Source organism: Lampris incognitus, chromosome 17 (assembly GCF_029633865.1).
Source record: "Lampris incognitus isolate fLamInc1 chromosome 17, fLamInc1.hap2, whole genome shotgun sequence".
NCBI lineage: Eukaryota > Metazoa > Chordata > Actinopteri > Lampriformes > Lampridae > Lampris > Lampris incognitus.
In genome coordinates, this window is record NC_079227.1 from 42914385 (window position 1) to 42937572 (window position 23188).

At 48.1% G+C, this 23188-nt stretch overlaps 1 protein-coding gene across 1 annotated transcript in view; it reads left to right on the forward strand.

Moving 5' to 3' along the window:
- The first annotated feature begins 1683 nt into the window (after positions 1 to 1683).
- ryr2a (ryanodine receptor 2a (cardiac)) overlaps positions 1684 to 23188 on the forward strand; it is a 1161183-nt gene continuing 1139678 nt past the window's right edge. Inside the window, 4 exon segments of the mRNA XM_056296806.1 lie at positions 1684 to 1965; positions 4181 to 4300; positions 19648 to 19782; positions 21077 to 21151. Of these exon segments, the coding sequence (XP_056152781.1) occupies positions 1684 to 1965; positions 4181 to 4300; positions 19648 to 19782; positions 21077 to 21151 (612 nt within the window).

Here is a 23188-nt window from a genome sequence, read left to right on the forward strand (position 1 = left end):
TAGGTGGCTGATGAGGCTTGATGGAAGACAGGTGTGCAGGTGATTAGCTCCAGCCCAGCCAACCTCCAGACAGACAGAGGGGGGGGGGGACCAGCAGCACAGACAGGAGGAAAACGGAGAAAACACTAGGAACCGTGACAACACGTGAACAATATGACCGCAGGCTCCACCAGGTGTTGGAGCGGCTGCAGAAGGAGGGGCTGACGCCCAACAGTGAAAAATGTGAATTTGCAGTGGACAAGGTCATGTTCCTGGGCCATGTCGTCGAAGCTCAAGGCATCGAGGCAGACCCTGGAAGATCAAGGAGATGCCCACACCCAAAGATGTTGCTGATGTGAGGAGGTTTGTGAGCATGGTAAACTACGTGGGTAAGTTTTCACCACGTATCGCAGAGCTCACACAGCCGCTACGAGAACTACTCAAGACGGACACCGACTGGGAATGGGGGAGCATGCAGCAGCGTGCTTTGGACGAGCTGCGCCAGGAACTGAGTTCGCCTGCAGTTCTGGCACAGTACTGCCTGAACAGACCGACCAGAGTTGCAGCGGACGCTTCCTCCTTCGGACTGGGAGGAGTGTTGTCTCAGAAGCAACCGTCGGGGGACTGGCGCCCAGTCGCATTCATCTCACGCAGCATGACAGACGCGGAGCGAAGATATGCCCAGATTGAAAAGGAGGCGCTCGCGCTGACCTGGGCGTGCGAGCGTTTTCGAACGTATCTGGTCGGAATGGACTTCCTCATATAAACTGATCACAAGCCTCTCATTTCTCTGCTCGGCAGCAGAGCGCTTGATGACTTGCTACCTCGCATCCTGAGATTCAGGCTGCGACTGCTTCGCTTCACGTACCAGATGGAAAGAAACTGATCACAGCGGACGCACTGTCCCGGGCGCCGGTCCATGGAGAGCCCACAGCAGAGGACAGGCAGCTGGAGCAGGATGTGTGCGTGTCCATCAACCGAATAATGGAGCACTTGCCAGCGTCGGACGGCCGGCTGGCTCAGATCAGGACCGCACAGGACACAGATGATATCTGCAAAAAGCTCAAAAACATGGTGCATACCGGATGGCCTGAAAACAGAAAATGTCTTCCGTCGGAACTTCAACCGTACTGGCAGTATCACCAGGACCTGCTGATGGCAGACGGGCTACTGCTGAAGGGCGAGAGACTTGTCATCCCGCTCACCATGCAAGAGGAGATGCTCAACAAACTTCATGAAGGCCACCAAGGCATGACAAAGCATGCCGCCAGAGCGCAGCAGTCAATATGGTGGCCAGGTCTAACCAGTCAAATCAAACAGAAAGTGGAAAACTGTGAGATCTGTGCACGTGAGGCTCACAATGCACCGGAGCCGCTGCTGACGACACCATTGCCCGACAGGCCGTGGCAGCGCGTTGCGGCGGACCTCTTCCAGTGGAACAATGTGATGTACCTCGTGGTGATTGACTACTTCTCGCGCTACATAGAAGTAGCCAACCTCTCATCCATCACCACAGCCCATGTGACAGAGAAGCTGACGTCTATCTTCGCACGCCATGGGGTCCCAGAAACTGTTGTCATGGATAATGGCCCCTAGTTCTCTGCAGCGGAGTTTGCATCTTTCGCCAGAGACTATGGCTTCACACACACAACGAGCAGCCTCCGCTACCCTCAAAGTAATGGGGAAGCTGAGAGAGCTGTGAGAATGGTAAAGTCTCTCATAAAGAAGGGGGAGGATCTGCACAAGGCCCTCATGGCTTACAGAGCCACTCCCTTGGCCCACGGGTCATCCCCTGCACAACTGCTGATGGGCCGTAACATCAGAATGCCCTTGACCGTCAGTCAGGAGAAGCTACAGCCAGGTTGGCCTGACATCCAGGCTTTCAGGAGGAAGGATCAGGACTTGAAAATGAAACAAGCTTCCTGGTACGACAAAAGACACAACACCAAGACAAGACAAAAGCTCAGACCAGGACAAAGGGTCTGGGTGAAGAACGCAAAGGAAACAGGAACTGTTTGTGGTCCAGCTCATACACCAAGGTCTTTAACATAGACCTGCCCTCAGGAAGTCTTAGGAGAAATGGATCTCACATCAGGGTCGTTCCAGAGACTCCCACAGTGACCAGATCGGGCCGGTCCATAAGACCACCCAAGAGAATGGACTTATAGTCACAAGTTAGAAAGCAGTGGTTTGTTTCAAAAGGCAGAATAATCCTTGCACAGCTTCGGGGACCCAGGTAGTCTACCCTGACCCCTAGTGAGTAGACATTCAGTTCTATGTTGTCGTTTTATTAAATGATAGGAATGTCTCGAAGAAAAAAAAAGTGATTAATCCACAATAGATAGCACTGTTAGTGACTATTCATGTTTATTGTTCAAGATAAGTTACATGCTTAGTGATGAAAGAAAAGCACTTTTAAGAAAGTCTGACATTAAGCTAAAAGGGGGAGATGTACTGATAGGATGTGTGTGGGAACATATATATAGTACGGGGTTGATGTAGGGACGCGATTAGAGGACGGACCGGATATATTGTATTGACATCGTGGTGAATGAAGTTACAGAAAATAGCACGCCTGTCTTCGGTCTGTATATGCGTACATAGTGCCCAGGCACAGCATATTATAGGTGACAAATGTTGAACATTTTCATTGTTGAACTGCTTTGGTAGCTCTCAAAAGATTATGCATCTCATAATATTTTGAGGGCTTCCAAAGCAGTTTTGCCCCCTGGCTGCGCACGCACCCAGTAACGTTTGTAAACAGGAAACCCGTCTATACAAAACCAACAGCCCGATCAACACGGCGCTGCCTCAACCAATCATCGTCGTGGCTCACCCTGTCAACCCGGAAACACTTTCTTAAAGTGACCAGGACCGATTATGGTGAATTATTTCCAGAGTCCGCTACAACTTGTATTTTTTATGCACCCTCCAGGTGATTTAGAGTTTGGGCAAAGTAGCTCCAAATGAGCCATCATGTGGGAGTTAACCTCTTTCTCTTTGCTGCTGCCCACTCATAATGTATCACCCCATACACTCACGAAGAAAGATACAACTCATGTGAACAATCTGCAGAATGTTCTATACACTTTTTTTTAAATACCCAGACCTCATTAAATGTTGTTGGGCTTCATGAGTATTACATGGACAGAAACGTCATGGATCACTTCAGTATTGAGAAACTTTTTCTTTTATAATTTATTTATACAAGTTTTCTGTTATACAGAATTACAAATGTTGACATCATGTATATAATTATTCTTAACCTAACCCCTCAATCCCCGAGCAGACCCTCCCGATCCAACCCCAGAGGAAAGAAAGAAACTCTACTACTACAAAAGAATAATAATAGTAATGATAATAATAAAAAAGAGGAAAAGAATAAACGAATGTTTCTTTAAAGGTAGGGTGGAATTGTGTGTGTATGTGTCATGGCACGGCTGATACTCCTGGTAATCCTAATTATCATCAACATCTGGAGCATCTTGTGTGGTCAATAAATCAGCTCCAAGTTTTTTTCAAAGGGTTTGAAAGAAGCCTTCAATGAGAATCTGAATTTGATATTAAAACTTCTTTGATCCATTTGTCATAGGTTGGGGGAGGTATGTGTTTCCGAGTATAAGACGTTCAGCTCGGGGTGTAGTGACACTTTGGCTCTTTGGAATGAAGTAGGTAAATTAGTGTTGGGGGGTAAGACAGAGCTGTAAGTGGGTTGGGAGCGATTTGTGTGCCAGCTAGTTCCTCAAAGGATTTAAACCTATTAGTCCAATAGTCAGTATTGAGAAACTGTTGAGTACTTTGGTGGATCTTGTCGCTGTTTTCAACTCTGTCCACTGAAGCCAAGATTTAAGCCTTCAGAAACCATGATTCAACACATCTCCTTTTTGAAAACATCATTGTAAACATCTGGACCCCGGCTAAACATGCTTCAAACCTTATATGTAAATAAATGTCTACATATTTTGGCTCCTCACATTAGAAAGATATGGGGATTAAGAAAATCACTCTGCTAAACCTGCTTGTCGGAGCAACAGAATTGTATTGGCTGTGTGTTTATGACGGCATCTGCATGCCTCTTACCAATACACAATTCATTTCAACACAGACGATCAGCACAAAGGCTGTTTGGAATTTAACCGTCTGACTGATGTGTATATATTGATTATAATTGTATGCATTTCCATGTGTGTTTTTATTGTAGGATGACGAGGTCGTTCTACAGTGTTTGGCCACAGTCAATAAGGAGCAACAGAAATTATGTCTGGCTGCTGAAGGCTTTGGGAACAGACTCTGTTTCCTGGAAAGCACCACAAACTCCAAGGTACAGTTTCAGCCCTTGGAAAACACTTCTCCACATCTTAAAGGACAAATCTGTGTTTTTACAACCTGGATCTTATTCCTGTGGTATTTGCCATTGTGCATATCAGTTAAGATATAATTTGACTCCCAGCTTCGCTTTGGCGATGCTGGACACAGAACCACCTTTAGCAACAGCTTCACAATGGCATCTTATGAGGCAACTTCAACTTAATTAGATACAATAATGTACCAAATCAAATATTGTGGTGCTCGCTGCCAGTGTAAAGTTTGTGGCCTGTAGAGCTAAGAGGGGCTTGTTCCCCTAGCTCTTGTCCCTGTATTTATAAAGTAAGTACAAGGTGTGCAAGCTGTGAAATGAGGCAATGCTTTTTACCCATTTGTTCATATTAATTATGGGGTAAGTACAACGTTGCTCCGCAGTCATTGCAGTTTAAAAGAAAATCAGGTATGTCTAACACATGAAGCAACATGCCCTGTGTTCATAGTGAGTGGAAAGAACAACAAATAACAGTGTTTTATGCAATTAACAGACTCATGCACCTTTTCTCCTTTTCTTGGACTTTTACTATTTAGCTATTACAGCTATTCCAAAATGTTTGCTGTTCTGAAAGTGGCCAAACTAACACCAATTTCTGTCAGGCATCCATTTTTTTTTTCCTGAGTCTCCAACATCAAACACTTGAACGGTGTGGTTGATGCTCAACAGAAATGAGCACTAGTTTGGCTTCTATCAGAACTGCACAAGTTTTAACTGTTGTCTGCTCCCGTTAGGGGGCGCCACAGTGGATCATACGTTTCCATTTCTTCCTGTCTTCTGCATCTTCCTCTGTCACATCAGCCACCTGCATGTCTTCCCTCACCACATCCATAAACCTCCTCTTTGGCCTTCCTCTTCTCCTCTTCCCTGGCAGCTCCATATTCAGCATCCTTCTCCCAGTATACCCAGCATCTCTCCTCCACACACGTCCAAACCATTTCAATCTTTCCTCTCTTGCTTTGTCTCCAAACCGTCCAACCTGAGCTGTCCCTCCAATATACTCGTTCCTAATCCTGTCCTTCTTCATTACTCCCAATGAAAATCTTAGCATCTTCAACTCTGTCACCTCCACCTCCACCTCCTGTCTTTTCATCAGTGCCACTGTCTCCAAACCATACAACATAGCTGGTCTCACATCAATCTCGTCAACCTTACCTTTAACTCTTGCTGGTACCCTTCTGTCGCAAACCACTCCTGACACGCTTCTCTTGCCGGCAGCCATTCCAACATGTACCCCGGCTCTGCCAAATGACAATAGCTAAGCATGTATAGGCTTGGCTAGTGCTTGGATGGGAGACCTCCCGAGAACAGTGAGTTACTGCAGGAAGTGGTGTTGGTCGGCCAGTAGGGGGGAGTCTTCCCTCTGGTCCGAATAATAAAAAATTTAAAAGAAAGAAAAGAGAAAAAAAAGGGGGGGCAGAGGGTATGCTTCAATTATCGGGGCATCACACTTCTCAGCCTCCCTGGGAAAGTCCACTCTAGGGTGCTGGAAAGGAGGCTCTGACCGACTGTCAAACCTTGGATACAGCAGCAACAATGCAGATTCTGTCCTGGTCGTGGAACAACGGACCAACTCTTTCCCCTTGTGGAAGTGCTGAGGGAGGCATGTGACTTTGACCAGCCAGTCTACAGGTGTTTTGTGGACTGGAAGAAGGCTTACGACTGTGTACCCCGGGGCACTATGTGGAGAGTACTGCGTGGTTATGGGGTACCGGGCAGTTGCTACAATCCATCCAGTCCTTGTATAACCAAAGTGAGAGCTGTGCCCGCATTCTCTGCACAAAGTCAAACATGTTTTCGGTGGGTGTCGGACTCCGCCAAGGTTGTCCCTTGTCTCTGATTCCGTTTGTGATAGTCATGGACAGGATCTCAAGGTACAGCCAAGGTGAGGAGTGTGTCCGTTTTGGGAACCTCAGAATTGCATCTCTGCTCTTTGCGGATGATGTGGTTTGGTTGGCTTCATCAGAACGTGACCTCCAGCGCACTGGGGTGGTTTGCAGCTGAGTGTGAAATGGCCGGGATGAGAGTCAGCACCTCCAAGTCTGAGGCCATGGGTCTCTACTGGAAAATGGTGGATTGGTTCTCCGGGTAGGAGACGAGTTGTTGCCTCAAGTAAAGGAGTTCAAGTATCTCGGGGTCTTGTTCACGAGTGAGGGTAGGATGGAGCGGGAGATTGACAGGCGGATTGGTGCAGCATCAGCAGTAATGCGGACGTTGTACCGGACCGTTGTATTGAAGAGGGAGCTGAGCCGGGAGGCAAAGCTCTCAATTTACCAGCCGATCTTCGTTCCAACCCTCACCTATGGTCATGAGCTTTGGGTAGTGACCGAAATGGTGAGATCGCGGATACAAGCGGCTGAAATGGGTTTCCTCCATAGGGTGTTTGGGCTCAGCATTAGATATAGGGTGAGGCGCTCGGACATCCGGAGTGAGCTCGGAGTAGAGCCGCTGCTCCCTCATGTTGAAAGGAGCCAGCTGAGGTGGTTCGGGCATCTGATTCGGATACCCCCTGGACGCCTTCCTTTTGAGGTTTTCTGGGCACATCAAACTGGGAAGAGACCCTGGGGTAGACCCAGAGCTCACTGGAAGGACCACGTGTCCAATCTGGCCTGGGAACGCCTTGGCATGCCCCAGGAGGAGCTGAAGGGCGTTGCTGGGGAGAGGGACGTCTGGTATTCTGTCACCCTCATGCGCCCTGCATAAGCCGACAGACAGATAACTCCTCCCCCAATCACCACGATGACGACGACATTCAGTTCAACTTCTTTTAATTGCGCATTAGAGGTAGGAGTTATCCGTCTGTCAGCTTATGCAGGGCGCATGAGGGTGACAGAACAGTAAAACTAAAATTCCCTCAAAGGCTGAAATGTAGCAGATGTCTGCAGGTACTGTTGCCATTTGTAAAACGATGTTCCACCGCTATGCTTACTACTTCTGCCTACACTGCGCAGCAATCGCGAGACGACCTCATTGGGATGACGTCATCAGCACGGAGGTCTCTTAAAGAGACGGTACGTACCGACCTCAACTACACAAATGTCTTCTTCACGACTGCTGACAGTCCACCTGGAGTGCCCTGTTTAACTTGCTGCCACCGCGATCCAACCCCTGAGAAGTGGCTGATGATGAGATGAGATGAGGTGGAAAAAACAAAACAAAACACCCAACACCCCAGTGCAGTGACAGGGACACTGTGCTGCAGGAGACGCCGTCCTTTGGATGTGACGTTAAACCGAGGTCCTGACTCACTGTGGTCATTAAAGATCCCATGGCACTTATCGCAAAGGGTAGGGGGTTCCCCTGTGTCCTGGCAACATTCCCAACCTGGCTCTCTCCATCTGGCCACCTAATCGTCCCCCCATGTAATTGGCTCAGTGATTCCTCCCTCTCCACCTCGGGCTGATGTGTGGTGAGCATTCTGGCGCAAAATGGCTGCTGTGCCTCACCCACCTCTTCTCTCCAGTGCATATGTTGCACCCTTGATTAGACCAGGACTCGGTCTTTCTTTTTGGCAACTTTATTCCCCGGTTCTGCTTCTTTTTTTTTCTTTTTTAATTTATTTGTGGGTTTTTTTTACATTTTCTCACGAAGCAGGCGGAGCTCACATACACATGTACAACTCAGCTCTAACCCATCGCATCTCCTCACTGCGCATTCTGATGATGTCATATTGACACTTGACCTCTTGGCAATAACTAAGCAAAATACTATTCAGAATACCTAACACAAATACAATTACAAATACTGGAATAAATTACAATGTACCATGACAAAAAAAATTGTCCTTTTTAGTAAATTATGCAAGGTGCTTAGAATATTTCTGGGTCACAACACATACCTCCACCTCTCCAGGTTCTCCTCCACCTGCACCCTACTCTCACTATAGATCACAGTGTCATCCGCAAACAACATCATAGTCCACGGAGACTCCTGCCTGATCTCACCCGTCAACCTGTCCATCACCATTGCAAACAAGAGGGGGCTCAGAGCCGATCCTTGATGTAACCCCACCTCCACCTTCAACCCATCTGTCATTCCAACCACACACCTCACCACTGTCACACCACCCTCATACATATCCTGCACCACTCCTACATACTTCTCTGCCACTCCCGACTTCCTCATACAATACCACACCTCCTCTCTCGGCACCCTGTCAAGTTTTTTTTGTAAAAGCCAAAGAAGAATAGAAAAAACATGTGGGTGTTAATAGCATAAACACATTATGTGTTGCTCTTTCTGTTCATGTCGACATTGCCATGTTGTTTCGTGTGTACTAGTCATGGGGATGTACCTGTACCTAATTTTTTTTTGTTGAACTATATTTATTGTGGAGCAACCTTGTAAATTGCCCCATAATTACTGTGAACAAAGGGGAACAAGCGGCCTGCACAACTTTTACTTACTACCTGAACAACCGGGGAACAATCACTTAGTTTACAGCCAACACACCTCGCGCTACCTCCACAGGGAACAAGCCCCCATGACATTACGTGTGGTACATTACCATACCCCATTAGATCCCCATAATTACAAAGTTATCAACCTTCGTGTTTTGTTATACCATGAATGCATTACTGTACCCCGCAATTATTTCAATTTAATTTCATGTGTTCAATTATATTGAAACAAGTATCTCATAATAACTGTAGTTCACGGACTTCCGGTTTCTACTGCAGCGTTCATACCGGTTTCCTGTTTGTTGGCGTGTGCTATTTACAATGGCACATATATATATATATATATATATATATATATATTAATGAGCACATCGTCCTGGAGAGATTTCCTCACAGCCTATAAGCAGTGGCCACTGCAAATGATTTTGAATGAAAATAAAGATAAAGTTATTTGGTTTTTACATTTTTTTTAGATCAGTTCAATAATCCATGACCCAATCCAGCAGCCCGTGGTTAGCCAGCCCGTCTGCCCACCTGGACAGATGGCCTGTTCGGATAAAACTGTGCATTATCAAGCCGTTAACTTTCACATGGCCTCAGCATGTTGCCATCTGCCATGGCGGTCGCTGAGCACAGCGTTAGCTGGGAATGCACGATGTGTATGTTTGCGGTCTTTGTCCCAGCACAGGTGTTGCCACCCTATTCCGTTACGACATAGGCGGTCGTTATGACCGTTTGGGATTTTCAAAATGTAATAGCGTTGTGGGAAACAAAGATACAGACCTGCCGCTCCCTAAATGCTCCTAAAATTGCATATATTTGCATTAAAACAAGTTTTAGACCAATTGCACAAAAAAGTTACAATAAGATCTACGTAAAATGACCACGGGCGGTCAAAATGACCGGCTTGTAAATTGCGCGTGATCGTGCGCGTTACGTCATGTCAGTTTTTAAGACGTGTGTTGGTCGCGTCATTTTCTTCATGAAGTTCATTGTTGTGTCCTAGAAACACACTAGCGCCCTCCAGTGCAGACAAACAGTGTAAACTTGACTTGTGACGATGTCCAACATCAGGTCTGGTTACAGACCCCGCTACAGACGCACCATGACCACCACCGAGCTGCTGCAGTATTTACAGGCGTTGGACAGCGGCCATTTAAATTGTCTCAAAAATAGTATTAAAGTTGTTAAAATGTTAATTTTGGTGTCAGTTTCATGACAGACACACTAACATACATGTAATGCATTAATATCTCAACTGGGTATTTATCTCGACACAATATAGAGTTTAAAAACCGGTGGTCGTTTTGACTGCCCACGGTCGTTTTAGGTAGGAGTGAAATATTGCACACTGTCAAGGTCAGAGCCGTGTGAACCAGCACCACAATTCAAGATTCAGTACTTTATCAAGATTCAACACTTTATTGCCCAACCAGCTTGTTTTTATAGAATTAATTATGGTGTACGCAGAAAGGACAAAAGGCGGTCAGCGTACGCACAACATAGAGACACAAAAACACAACAGAACTTTGGAGTACAGCAATGACGAAGTAACGTGACACATCCATTGAAAAGGCTATTGTCCATGTGCAGTTGTTCTTTGTGCAGTTATGCATCATCCAATTCTGCATTATCCAACCGACATACAGGGCTGTCATGAGGCCGGGGAGTCACGCACTCGCTGAATAGTCTCGCAAAAAGTGATGTTGAGGAAACAAAGGGTTTTACATGTGACTGAACCCTTTTCCATGAGGGGGAGGGGGTCGGCAGGGGGTTGGCAGGGAGTCTGGGAGTGTTTTTAGCGCTTTGTGAAGAATGCGGGGGTCATATTAGATATGGACGGGAGTTTACAGCTGGTTTGAGGCTGGGCGCACAATCCATCCTGTTGACCAGCTTCCTCTCCTGAGAGCGGATTATTAACCAAGCCACTGCTCCAGAGACGGTTCTCACGCGCCCAAACACAGATTCAGCACTCACAGATTTACTCCTCACATACTTCATGCACAAGTACAATGAGCAGTGAAATGATTTGGCCAAACTCCGGCAACTGCAACAGAGAGAAGTGGAAACAATAAAATAAGAATAAAAGATAATACAATACAATTTAAACAAGTTTAAAAAAAAGCCAAAAATCCGGTAGGGCTGTACCGAATACCATTTTTTGGGCTCCGAAGCTTCGGTGGTAATCAACAGCAAATAGTCGCTTATTCGGAACTTGTGCCGAGGAGGACTCCGGAAGGGAGTCAGCCAGACATTTCTCCGTTGTTGGCTGAGATGGTCGGCATAGTGGTGCAACACGCGTCTTTCGGTTTAGTTAAAGATATTAATTGTTAAGGAGAGCGGCACGGTGGCGCAGTGGTTAGCGCGGTCGCCTCACAGCGAGAAGGTCCTGGGTTCGAACCCCGGGGTCGTCCAACGTTAGGGATCGTCCCGTGTCGTCCTCTGTGTGGAGTTTGCATGTTCCCCCCGTGTCTGCGTGGGTTTCCTCCGGGTGATCCGGTTTCCTCCCACAGGCCAAAGACATGTAGGTCAGGTGACTCACCAGTACTAAAGGGTGCGGTGCGGTGCGGTGCGGTGCGGTGCGGTGCGGTGCGGTGCGGCCTGTCCAGGGTGTCTCCCCGCCTGCCGCCCAGTGACTGCTGAGATAGGCTCCAGCATCCCCGCGACCCTGAGAGCAGCGGTTTGGATAATGGGTGGATGGATGTATCGTTAAGGATTCTGTTATTTGTTAAAAACATTTCCAAAAGGGGGTGTGTATTATACGCATGGTTGTAAACCCAAGGGTTTGGTCGAACGAGCACCTATCTATGCCCTTATTGTGACATAAAAGCTCGTGACTTTTTTTTTTCTTATCATAGATAAATTATAGAGCTACATAAATGCTCATTATAATAGGCTCCGAATCCGAGACAACGCCCGAGAAAGCGCTGTGAAACAGAAGCACAGAAACAGCAGACTAGCTCCGACAGATTCAGGTTTTAGACTTATATTCATAAGATTTATATTTATTCTTACATTCTTTATTGTTATTTCTCTGTACTCGCATACGTTGAAATGCAATGTGTTCTGTGCATGTAACCCTTCCTATACATGAGGAGCAGTGTGCGGGGCCAACTCCCGTTCCACATTCCTATACACAAGGAGCAGTGGGCGGAGCCAACTCCTGTTCCACATTCCTATACACAAGGAGCATTGTGCGGGGCCAACTCCCGTTCCACATTCCTATACACAAGGAGCAGTGGGCGGAGCCAACTCCTGTTCCACATTCCTATACACTAGGAGCAGTGGGCGGGGGCCAACTCCTGTTCCACATTCCTGTACAATAGGAGCAGTGTGCGGGGCCAACTCCCGTTCCACATTTCTCTACACTAGGAGCAGTGGGCGGGGCCAACTCCCTTCCACATTTCTATACACTAGGAGCAGTGGGCGGGGCCAACTCCCTTCCACATTTCTATACACTAGGAGCAGTGGGCGGGGCCAACTCCCGTTCTACATTCCTACACACTAGGGGCAGTGGGCGGAGCCAACTCCTGTTCCACATTCCTGTACAATAGGAGCAGTGTGCGGGGCCAACTCCCGTTCCACATTTCTCTACACTAGGAGCAGTGGGCGGGGCCAACTCCTGTTCCACATTCCTGTACAATAGGAGCAGTGTGCGGGGCCAACTCCCGTTCCACATTTCTCTACACTAGGAGCAGTGGGCGGGGCCAACTCCCGTTCCACATTTCTATACACTAGGAGCAGTGGGCGGGGCCAACTCCCTTCCACATTTCTATACACTAGGAGCAGTGGGCGGGGCCAACTCCCGTTCTACATTCCTATACACTAGGGGCAGTGGGCGGAGCCAACTCCTGTTCCACATTCCTATACACTAGGAGCAGTGGGCGGGGCCAACTCCTGTTCCACATTCCTGTACAATAGGAGCAGTGTGCGGGGCCAACTCCCATTCCAAATTTCTATACACTAGCAGCAGTGGGCGGGGCCAACTCCCGTTCCAGATTCTGTCACCTACTAAAACGTTTTACAGATCGAACCCAACAAGAGTCAAACAGAGATACATAACACGCTTATTTCTGTTATAACAATAATACGTTTAATTAGATAGCTGTAACAAATTATTATTAGGTTTTTTTTTTTAGAACAATGATTGCTTTAGTCCCAGATGTTCCCACATTACTCCTTATGTTTTATTTTAACGATTGGGATCAGTTGCAACTAGTTTGCAAGCAAAGTAAGTGCACGTTTTTATCACGTGTAACGTTACTGTTTAAATGGCGAATGAAAACAGCTTGATAATGGCGACTGGAAAACAGACGTGAGCTAAGCTATGTTTGCTAAAAAGTATAACCGAGCATTTTTCCGCCCCCTACGGAATTCGATCTAGAATTGTACTGCACCACGAGGTAACATCGCAAACCACCCAACCAAAGGCGACCGACCCTTGTCCGATCGGCCAGCGAGCCTTTAGTAATGTAGCGAAGTTGCTACCCCGTCAGAATTGTGCCAATTGTCCTGTTTTACCCATCAGGCACTGCGTGCAGATTGTCAGTTGTTCGAGTAGATGACCCCCATGTATTGTGTCACATTTCGGTAAGTTCTTGTTTCTGTGTGGGTTCAATAAAGGGGCTGCAAAGTTACCTTTGTCGTTGCTTCTACGTTCGCCACACTGGTGTCAGAAGCGGGATTGCAGCCAATACCCACAAATCGAAGATGGCGACGTCAAGAAGAAGCTTCAATGTAGAACTCCGGGAGATTGAGGAATTCATCGAGTGTCTGGAAAAAGAGCTTTCCCGGGGAGAGAGCATCGCCGCTCGGAAGAAGATGTCCCGCGGAGGAAGGGCGGACGGAGCCAGCGCCCCCCGTTCTTCAGGACCCGACACGGCCGGCCGGTTCAGCGATTCGGAGGCGGCAACTGTCGCCGAGAAGTCGCGGCCTACTCTGATTTCAACACCGATCGTGTCACCGCCGGCCACTACCAACAGCCGTCATTCCGCCGCCGGCCGACGCCATGTCATCGCCGGCCGCCGTTGTCTCCACCGCCGTCTCATTGCCGGCGCCGGCCGCCGCCCATCCACTATCAACAGCCGCCACATCGCCGCCGACCGCCGCCATTACGTCACCGTCACCACTTCGCTGACCAACGTCACTACAACCCCAGCACCCCCTGCTAATGTGATGCTGCCATCCCCAAGCATCTTCAAGCTCCCACGGTATGCGGGCATCACAGCCCTGGAGCCATACCTAGCTCAAGTGAAACTGGTAGCAAGTCACAACCAATGGAGCACCCAAGACACTGCTGCTCATGTTGCCCTGGCGCTCGAAGGGAATGCGCTGCAGGTATTGCTCGACCTTATGCCGTCAGAACAGCAGGATTACGAGACACTGGCCGCTGCTTTAGACCGACGCTTTGGTCAACGGGTCTCTACTGACAGCATGTGAGACCGACTGGCCCGCCGGCGCCGCCAATAGGGCGAGACCCTGGGAACCTATGCAGCAGACGTGCACTTCTTTGCACATGGTGGCTACCCCACCTGAGATCCAGCAGCTCGTGACGAGTTAGCCCTGAGTGCCTTCATCCAGGGGCTCACCCCAGAGAGGTTGAAGGAGCACCTCCGCATCACGGCACCTACAGCCTTCAAGACTGCATTGGAAGAGGCAGAGAGGGTGGAGGCTGTGATGGCCCGTCAGGCTGAGGTCCACGCAGATGAAGGAGACGTCGAAAGAGGGGTCGTCTGCCAGGCTCGTGCGTCACCACGCCGAAAGCAACCAGGACGACGCCAACCACCCTTCAGACCTTGGTCGCCTCGTGATCCATGCTACCGCTGTGGAGAAGTGGGGCACAAGGCCCGTGACTGCCCTGCCCCTGCACCACGACGACGTAGCACTCCCCAGTCGGAAAACTAGAATGGGGTGGCACCGCGGGGAGACTGCTACCCAGCCAACCGACCATATTCCCCATTAAGAACTCTTCCCAGATCGGCAGAGTGGGCCACGCACACGGTCTCTATCTTTGTTGCTCCATTTGTGGACACCGCTGCTGGGCCCTTGTGGACACAGAGTCCACCATCTCCATTGTGCGTCCAGGGGTGCTGCCAGAGACAGAGTGGAGGCCCACCACCTGTAAAATCAGAACTGTGACTGGGGAACTAACCAGCATGCTGGGGAAGAGGGCACTGCAGGTGCGGGCAGGGACAGTTGCAGCCACCCACGAGTTTTGGTTGGCTGAAATACAAGACCCTTGCGTCATCGGGCTAGATTTGCTGACTCGCTGGGGGGCTCTGGTCGATGTGTCGAGTACTGCCATTCACCTTGGCGCAGAGACCCTGGCCCTCCGGCGCCGTCCAGAGAGGAAGGTGGGATGTATCCACATCCAGCCAACTCCACCTGTCACCATGCCGCCGCCCCCACCTCCACTGCCAACCGAGGGGATGACGACACTGCCCAGGCCACCAACAATGACGACGACCCTCATTGAGGCTACCATTCCTCAGACACCCTCGCCGGACACTGTTGCCGCCATCCAGGATCTGTATCAGCGGAGCAGTGAAGGGCTGGACCCTCAGCAGAGTCAACAGCTGAAAGACCTGCTCCAACAGTTCGCTGAGATTTTTGCTGCACGCGAAGAGGAGTGCACCCAGACCAACCTGGTGCAGCACACAATCGACACTGGTACAACCCCACCCATTAGACTGCGACCCTACCGGTTAGCGCTTGCCAAGCGTGAAGCTGCAGAGCTGATGATTCTAGAGATGGCTGCGGCCGGGGTGATAGAGCCATCCAATAGCCCTTGGGCCGCCCCTGCCATCCTGGTCAAAAAGAAAGATGACATCTGGAGGTTCTGTGTGGACTTTCGTCGGCTGAGCAATGCAACTCGCAAGGACTCCTACCCCTTGCCCCGCATTGACGACGCTCTGGACCACATCGCAGGGTCACAGTGGTTCAGCTCACTTGACCTACGAAGCGGTTACTGGCGGGTGGAGCTGGCACCAGAAGCCAGACCCAAGACGGCCTTCACCATCGGCAGTTTCGTGTGATGCCCTTTGGTCTCTGCAATGCCCCCGCCACGTTCGAGAGACTAATGGAGAGGGTGTTGGCTCACATTCCCCGCAACCGGTGCGTGGTTTACCTTGATGACCTTCTGGTTCATGCCGCTGACTTCGAGCTGGCCCTAGAGAACCTCCGTCAGGTCTTCCAAGCCATTCGGGGGGCGGGCCTGCGCCTGCACCCCAAGAAATGCAACCTCCTTCGACGTGAGACCAAGTTTTTGGGCCATGTGGTGGGGGCAGAGGGCGTGACCCCTGAGCCTACTAAGGTGGAGGCGGTCGAGAAATGGCCAGTTCCGCGAAACGTCAGCGAGGTGCGCAGCTTCACGGGGCTCGTCTCCTACTACCGACGTTTTGTCCGCAACTTTACCTCCATTGCCAGTCCCCTACACCATCTCACCGAGAAGGGACGGTGTAGGGACTGGGACGACAACTGTGCAGCCGCCTTTGCCCGGCTCCGCACCGCCTTGATCACTACACCCATCCTGGCCCTTCCTGATCCTAAGTGCCGCTTCATCGTGGACACAGACGCCAGCAATGTGGGGCTGGGGACCGTCCTGTCTCAGGAAGTTGCTGGGGGAGAGAGAGTGGTGGCTTACTACAATCGTGTCTTGAGCCGCCCTGAACGCAATTACTGCGTTACACGACGCGAGCTCCTGGCGGTAGTTGCGGCGTTCAATCATTTTCGCCCCTATCTCTATGGCCAGACCTTTCTCCTGCGGACGGATCTTGCGGCCCTGATCTGGCTGCTCAGCTTTAAGAAGCCCGAAGGCCAGGTGGCTAGGTGGATTGAGGAGCTGCAGAGCTATGACTTCGAGACCCAGCACCGAGCTGGGCGCCTGCACAGAAATGCAGGTGCCCTCTCCCGTCGTCCCTGCAAGGATTGTAGACATTGTGAGCGCCAAGAGGAGCGAGACGGAGGAATCCTCCAAGTGTCCACCACGCGGCAGGTTGAGCCAGAGGAGGCGTGGCTGATGGCAATGGACAAGCAGGAGTGGCAAACAGCATAGGATAGTGATCCCACCCTGGCCAGGGTGGGGCAGTGGGTCGACGCCAAGGCACGCCCCCACTGGCAAGCTGTCTCTGCCATGTCGGTGGAGACCAAGGCCTACTTTTCCCAGTGGGCCACCTTGGCCCGGCATGATGGACTGTTGTACCGGGTCTGGCAAGCGCCGGGCCGGGGAAGAAGTGTGTGGCAGTTACTGGTGCCCAAGGACTGGCGCCAACGAGTGCTACGGGCAGCCCACGGCTCGGTGGGGGCAGGTCACTATGGGGTGGCAAAGACGCTGAACAAACTGCGCCAACAGTTCTACTGGGCCGGATGCAGGCATGACACTGAACTTTTTGTGCACTGTTGTGATGCCTGCACTGCCAAGAAAGGACCAACCAGACGCTCCCATGCCCCTCTACAACAATATCAGTTGGGGGCCCCCATGGAACGGGTCGGTGTGGACGTTCTTGGCCCATTTCCCACCACAGACAACGGAAACCGGTACGTCCTTGTGGCCATGGACTACTTTACCAAATGGCCTGAGGCGTATGCGGTCCCAGACCAAAGCGCTGCCACTACAGCCGAGCGGCTGGTGTGTGAGATGTTCTGTCAGTTCGGTGCGCCCGAAGAAATACACCGCGATCAGGGGCGGAACTTCGAGGCACAGGTATTCGCTGAGGTGTGTCAACGCATGGGGGTGAAGAAGACCAGGACAACGCTCCTCCACCCTCAGAGCGACGGACTGGTGGAGAGGTTCAATCGAACGCTCACCACACAACTCGCTATTGTCACCTCACGGCACCAGCAAGACTGGGACTGTCATCTACCCCTGGTCCTGTGGGCGTACCGGTCGGCAGTACAAGAAAGTACTGGGTGTACACCGGCCGCGCTCATGTTCGGGAGAGAACTGCGGACCCCTGTGGACTTAGCCTTATGCACGCCCCCGGGTACTGACCTTCCCAAGATACCCGGTTTCGAGTACCTGCGGGACCTCCAACAACGTCTGGCCGAGGCACATGAGTTTGCTCGGCAGCATCAGGAACAGGCAGGTGCAAAACAAAAGCGGGCATATGACACTCGTTGTCAGGACCGCTCCTTCACCCCAGGAGCAAAGGTGTGGGTCTTCAACCCAACCCGGAAGAGAGGAGTCTCCCCCAAGCTCGCCAGCCAGTGGGTGGGGCCCTGTGAGGTGTTGGAGCAGCTTTCGGATGTTGTGTACCGGGTGAAACTGTGTGTCCGGGGGCGGGTGGAAGTTCTGCACCGGGACCGTTTGGCACCTTACCGCCCCTTGGCTGAAGAACCTGTAGATCAGTTTAGCCCACCCGGGACGGTCCCTCCAACACCCACAGGCCCTACCAACCGGACAGACAGTGGGGAACAGGGACCCGTGCCCCCGCGGCGGCGGAGACGGCTTCCCCTTCGCTATAGGGACTTTGTTGTCGGCTGAGGACAGGCGACACGCTGGAGGGGGTAATGTAGCGAAGTTGCTACCACGTCAGAATTGTGCCAATTGTCCTGTTTTACCCATCAGGCACTGCGTGCAGATTGTCAGTTGTTATTAAATGTTTTGTAAGTGTTTTATGTGGTTTTATGTGTTTATGTGATTACTATTTGTTGTGGTGTAATTGTAGTTGTCATTCTGTTGTGTTGTGTAACCTTGTAACTGAAACCCTGAACAACTTTGTTGTTCGAGTAGATGACGCCCATGTATTGTGTCACATTTCGGTAAGTTCTTGTTTCTGTGTGAGTTCAATAAAGGGGCTGCAAAGTTACCTTTGTCGTTGCTTCTACGTTCGCCACAGTAGATTGCAGTAATCACCCTCTCCCGGAAGTGCCTCCCCGCGCTTCGTTATTCCCGCACTCCAAAGAGGATGTGCACGCTTCCGGACACATCCGGATCCCACTGCTGCCGCCAACGTAACCGAGCTTATTTTCCGCCCGCTGCGGGATTCGATCTGAGGTTGTATTGTACCAGAAGGCGACATTGCTAACTGCTCGACTAAAAGGGGTCGACACCCTGGCCAGCTAGTGAGTCTTTTTAGGAGTTTACGAATGGAAACGGATGAGCCGCTGTGGCGACCCCTAACGGGAGCAGCCGAAAGTAGTAGTGGACAGTAGTTACCCTCTCCCGGAAGCGCGCCCTCACGCTTCCGAGCCAACGGGGTGTAGGCACGGAAGTAGCCGTGATTGGCTGTTGAGTCGGCCAATAGAAAGCACGGAACCTCGAAGCACACTGACTTGAAACAAACGATGCGCACTGAAACATTTAGCTAGCTAGCTTACAACTGAACTTAACATTGCCAGATCGTACTGTAATGATAGCGAACATTAACGCTTGCTAACAATGGAAATTCAAAAAGAGTTTAAACCCTAACCAACCACGTCTACTTCCGTGCCAACACCCCGTTGGATCTAGCATTAACTCTTCTTTATTCCCGCACTCTGGAGAGACTTATGAGGATCTGCACGCTTCCGGACCCCACCACTGCCACCAGTGTAACTGAGCATATGTTTGCTCGCTGCGGGAGTCGATCCGCGTTGTACTGTACCACGAGGCGATGTCGCTAACCGCTCGACTAAAGGGGGCCCCCTGATCGGCTAGTAAGCCTTTAGTAGGTTACACTAGTGAAGCCTGGGTTTTTTTTGGGGGGGGGTTTATACACCATATAATAGTCTCCTTGGTATAGCATGCTTGTTGTGCCACCGTGGTAGCACGTTACCACATGTCATGTTACCATACACATTACATGTATGGTCATTGTTCTAGATGAGTGTTCTCGGTTAAATTTGCTTTTCAAATAAAGTTAAAATTGGCTAATTATCGTTTGAGGCATATTCAACCAAGTGTGTCTGTGTTATTAATGTGTTTTGTTTCAGAATGTACCTCCTGATCTGTCCATCTGCACTTTTGTGCTGGAGCAGTCTCTGTCAGTACGAGCTCTGCAGGAGATGCTGGCCAATACTGAGGAAAAGGCAGAGGGGGTGAGTACATTTACACACATGCAAATACAGGTCAAAGTGGAAGCACTTAGTCTTCTCTGACAAAGTAAGCCTAAGTGATAATGTAATGGGGTTGATTGGCTTGGTTGGGTTCTACTGGTACAACAGTAGTTGACAGGTTGAAACAACAAAATATAGAGTGAAGCGATCCATGGGACAAGAGGATATGCAAGGGAGGCCATTTGTGCATTGTTCCTGGGTGCAACAAGTGGCAAGTTCTACAGACAGAAACCAAGGGGAAAGTGGTAAATTTAACACAAACTTCCACTGAAGCAGAAAGCAGTGCATCTGAGGGACTTGCCTGCCAGGTAGTTCTTGCCTTGTCTCGTGTGTGTATGTCCCACGCTTGTTGCCCAGATACTGAAAAGCTGCTCCTGTACAATGAGATGGGTTAAATGCAGACAACAAATTCATTGTAAGAATACAAAATGGCTTTCCTTATCCAGTACAAAGTCTTACAAAGGACTCATATTACCCAACACCAAATGTTCAAAATGGGATTTCTAGACAAAGACACTTCCTCACATTGTACGCTCAATCCCACGGACGATTACTTCCACGCCATTTGGCTCTGCCCACCTATTCAAACATTCTGGACCAACATAATTAATAAACTCTCCTCTGTCCTGGCCCACAGCATTCCAGTTTGCCCATCGGTTTGTCTTCTCAGAGATATCTACTCAGTGGAAACACCACCCAAACTCCAGCAACTCATTTTGATGGCCTTAACACTTGACAAAAAATAAAAAATAAAACAGTTCTGCTCAATTGTAAAAGTAGAAAGAATATCACCACATCCCAATGGTTACACCTCTTAACAGAATATATCTCAATGGAAAGACTAGTGGCTTTATCCAAAAATGAAGGTGATTAATTTAATGAAACATGGGCTACTTTTATCCATGTCTTAACACCATCCATTGACACATAAGTATTTCTGATCCGGGTTGCTGTTGTGGGGGGCTTCCGTGCCACACTGGTTCTCTATGGTTGGATGGGTGTCCTGTGGCTACGGGCATTGTCCTGGGTGCCAGTGCTGTTGCTACAGGGGGATCCCAAGCCTATGGGGGGGGGTCTGTGGGCAAGGGGGGGGCATGGGCTCCTACTCCTGGGCCAGGCCAGCGGAAGCATAGGGGGGTCATAGGCGCCTCAGTCATGAAGAATGACTGAGGCATGTCCTGAACTGTGTTGTTAGTATTTCTGCATCACATTCTCTCCCCACTCTCTTGGCGTTTCCTGGACAGCATACGTCTTGCATTGTTTCATTAATTCTGTCACTTTATTTCTCTCTTTGTGTGTTCCTCAGACAGCGCAGGGAGGGGGTCACCGCACCTTGCTGTATGGACATGCTGTCTTGTTACGGCACTCCTACAGTGGAATGGTCAGTAGACACATCTGCACACATCTGCACACACACCATGCATAAGAACTGCTTACAACTTCACAATAGTTCGTTGGCAGTGTCACTTAAGATTTTAACTTATTAATATCATTTTATTGACTACCTACCGATTTTAAAAAGACAACATTTCTGAGTCAGTGCCAGAACATATGGCAAGGTGTCCATTTGCTAGAAAGGTGTCCACCTAATTACCCTAATGACACACCATGTTGTCTGACTCGGACCTCTGTGTGAGTCCTCAGGGTTGGTTCTGTACTTTTGTTATTGTGGTCTTCAGTCCATTCATGAGCCGGATATCTAGTGTGTCGTGTGTCCCGATCCCAGAACATGGCAGCTCGGTGCACACACATACACACACACACACACACACATAATTTAACGTTACATACTTTAACTTTACATAGGGTAACATTACATACTTTAACTTTACATAGTTTAACTTTACATAATTTAACTTTACATACTTTAACTTTACATAGGGTAACTTTACATAGTTTAACTTGACATTCTTTAACGTTAAATAGGGTAACTTTACATACTTTAACTTTACATAGGGTACCTTTACATAGTTTAACTTTACATACATTAACTTTATATAGGGTAACTTTAAATAGTTTAACTTTACAAACTTTAACTTTACATAGGGTAACTTTACAAAGTTTAACTTTACATACATTAACTTTATATAGGGTAACTTTAAATAGTTTAACTTTACAAACTTTAACTTTACATAGGGTAACTTTACAAAGTTTAACTTTACATTCTATAACTTTAAATAGGGTAACTTTACATACTTTAACTTTCCACAGGGTAACTTTCCATAGTTTAACTTTACATTCTTTAACTTTAAATATGGTAACTTTACATACTTGAACTTTACATAGGGTAACTTAACATAGGTTAATTTTACATACTTTAACTTTACATAGGGTAAGTACATAGTTTAACTTTACATAATTTAACTTTACGCCATACACCAACTTTACATACTTTAGCTTTACATTGGGTAACTTTACATACTTTGACTTTACATTCTTTAACTTTAAATAGGGTAACTTTACATACGTTAACTTTACATAGGGTAACTTTACATAATTTAACTTTACATAGGGTAACTTCATTGTTTAACTTTACATACTTTAACTTAACGTAGTTAAACTTTACATACTTTAACGTTACGTAGTTTAACTTTACATAGGGTAACTTTAATACTTTGACTTAACACTCTATAACTTTAAATAGTGTAACTTTACAAACTTTAGCTTTACATGTGGTAACTTTACATAGTTTAATTTTATACACTTTAAGTTTACATAGGGTAACTACATAGTTTAACTTTACATACTTTAACTTTACATAGAGTAAGTACATAGTTTAACTTTACATAATTTAACTTTTCGTAGTTTAACTTTACACCATACACCAACTTTACTTATTTTAGCTTTACATAGTTTAAGTTTACATTCTTTAACATCACATTCTTTAACTTTGAATAGGGTAACTTTACATACTTTAACTTTACATAGGGCAACTACATAGTTTAACTTTACATACTTTAACGTTATGTAGTTTAACTTTCCACAGGGTAACTTTCCATAGTTTAACTTTACATTCTTTAACTTTAAATATGGTAACTTTACATACTTGAACTTTACATAGGGTAACTTTACATAAGTTAATTTTACATACTTTAACTTTACATACTTTAACGTTATGTAGTTTAACTTTACAAACTTTAGCTTTACATGGGGTAACTTTATATAGTTTAACTTTACATTCTTTAACTTTACATACTTTAACTTTACATAGGGTAAGTACGTAGTTTAACTTTACATAATTTAACTTTTCATAGTTTAACTTTACGCCATACACCAACTTTACAAACTTTGGCTTTACATTGGGTAACTTTACATACTTTGACTTTACATTCTTTAACTTTAAATAGGGTAACTTTACATAGGGTAACTTTACATAATTTAGCTTTACATAGGGTGACTACACTGTTTAACTTTACAT